The sequence below is a fragment of the Tasmannia lanceolata genome, unplaced genomic scaffold (genome assembly GCF_043159265.1).
Source record: "Tasmannia lanceolata isolate RefF3 unplaced genomic scaffold, GAP_Taslan_0.1 ptg000044l, whole genome shotgun sequence".
Classification (NCBI taxonomy): domain Eukaryota; kingdom Viridiplantae; phylum Streptophyta; class Magnoliopsida; order Canellales; family Winteraceae; genus Tasmannia; species Tasmannia lanceolata.
In genome coordinates, this window is record NW_027518721.1 from 4509700 (window position 1) to 4511977 (window position 2278).

Below are 2278 nucleotides of genomic sequence, written 5' to 3' on the forward strand. Positions count from 1 at the left end.
AGTGAAGACAAATGCGGTTATATCGAGAACGTTTGTATGTGACAGAGAGGGGGTGAAAAGGGATAAGGGCAAGATAGATAATGTCAAGGAAATAAGGGATCGTCGCGCTGTGAGAGTAAATTGTAAAGCTAGGATGATCATCAAACTTAGAAATGAGAAGTGGGTTGTGAGTACTTTTGAAGACATCCATTCTCACTAGCTGACCTCCCCACTGAAAACCAAAATGCTTCGTTCCCACAACCGATTTCATAAGAGTGAAGGTGTTAAGGTTTTGATAGATTGTCTCAATGAGACACAAATGCCAAAGTCTATGATCGCAAAGGCCATTAATTCGACCCACGATGGAGTAACAGGTGGGCTCTCAACAAATTCGGGGCAAGAAGTAGTCTTAGTAGCCAACCATCTGCAAAAGAAACGATCGGAAGACCCAAACTTCTTTTTCTCGATGGAGTTAGACACAGATGGGACCTTCCGATCCATGTTCTGGGCTGACGCTAGGGCAAGGGATGCGTACATGACATTCATTGATGTCATTGTTTTTTATGTTACCTACAAAACAAATAGACTCTCTCTGCCATTTGCACCGTTTACAGGAGTGAACCACCACAGACAGTCGACCCTATTTGGATCTGCACTACTAGCCGACGAGACGAATGAGACATTTTGTTGGATATTTGAGCAGTTGTTGACGTGCATGCATGGTAAAGCTCCGGGTGCAATAATAACCGATATGGACTTGGCTATGAAAAATGTAATTAAAAGAGTTTTTCCAGATACACGCCATAGGTTTTGCGAGTGGTACATATGGAAGCATCTACTTGAGAAAGTTGTAGAAATGCGGGATACCGATAGTGATTTTTACCATGATTATAATCGCTGTTTTCATTCGAAAAAAATAGAGGAGTGTGAGGACAAATGGCAACAATTGGTGGTCAATTATGAAATTGGTGGTAATGAATGGTTGTGTAGGATGTGGGAGCAGCGAGAGCATTGGATGCGGGCATATTGGAGAACCACTTTCACTGCAGGCATGAAATCAAGTCAGCGCAGCGAAAGCATGAATTCCTTCTTCGACAGATATGTGAACAACAACACTGGCTTAAATGAGTTCTTGAATGCCTACGAAAGGGCACTTGTTCAACGCCGTAAAACCGAAGTCGAAGAAGATTTCAAGCCAAAATATTTGATTCCTAAGATGTAAACGAATAGCCCACTAGAAGAAGAGGCCAGTAAATTCTATACGAGTTTTATCTTTAACAAATTTCAGGATGAAATGAAGGGTAGTACCAACTGTTGGCATGATTATTTGAGCAGTGAAGGGACAATGGAAGAGTATTCTATAGGTCTCAGAAATTATCAGAAGAGTAGATGGTGCAGGGTACAATATGACGATTATGACGGAGTGACCACGACATGTGAGTGCGCTATGTTTGAGATGGAAGGGATATTATGTCAACATATCCTTCGTATTTTTGACCATAAACAATTGAGAAAGATCCCTGAGCGTTACATGTTAAGGAGGTGGTCTATTGAGGCAAGAGATTGAGGGGGGGTATATTACCTACAAGCACACAAGAGAGTAATGGCATGAATCCGTTTAAGAGGTGGTGCCTAATCTCATCATGGCAACGACTTATAGATGGACCAGGTAAGAGGGAAGATGTACTGAAACGGATGGAAGATTTTTGCAGTGCACTTTGGGCTGAAGAAGAAGAAAGGAAGAAAGATGAGTTTGTGCAAAGTGAGTTACCAGTCATTGGTAGCGAAGTCCAGTCTAACATTTGTGTCAGTCAAACGCCTGAAATTACAATTCGAGACCCCCCAGTTGCGAAGACAAAGGGCCGAGCGAAGGATGCTACACGTTTAAAATCTAACATAGAGACCTCTGCAACCCAACCAAAGAAGAGGATTTGCAAATCTTGTGGGGAACAAGGACATTATGCTTTGACTTGTAAAAAGAACTCCAAGGTCTATACATGGTGCTTTTTTAAGTTATAAGTTTCTTAAAGCAGAGAAATTATATGGTGTAAGGCCTTACAACAATAAGGCCCTTGTACTCCTTAAACTATTCCTTAATATTTTATTTTTTTTTGTAATAGAAACTAAAAAGAAAGCGGCCAAGGAAAGAAGAGGGAGAGGAGGAGGAAGAGGAAGATGAGCAGGTGGAAGAGTAAATGCCGAGCAGGTTAGTTTGTGTGTTTTTTTTTTCCGAGTTCATAAATACATGGATGTTATCAATATCATAAATACATGGATGTTCCATCCTTGCAGGCATTTT

General features: G+C 41.1%; 1 protein-coding gene across 1 annotated transcript; it reads left to right on the forward strand.

Moving 5' to 3' along the window:
- Positions 1-223: 223 nt before the first annotated feature.
- LOC143863303 (protein FAR1-RELATED SEQUENCE 5-like) lies at positions 224-1546 on the forward strand. Its single transcript, XM_077373993.1, has 2 exons — positions 224-1156; positions 1268-1546. Exons 1-2 carry the CDS (start codon positions 224-226, stop codon positions 1544-1546), a joined length of 1212 nt encoding a protein of 403 aa, XP_077230108.1.
- Positions 1547-2278: the final 732 nt, after the last annotated feature.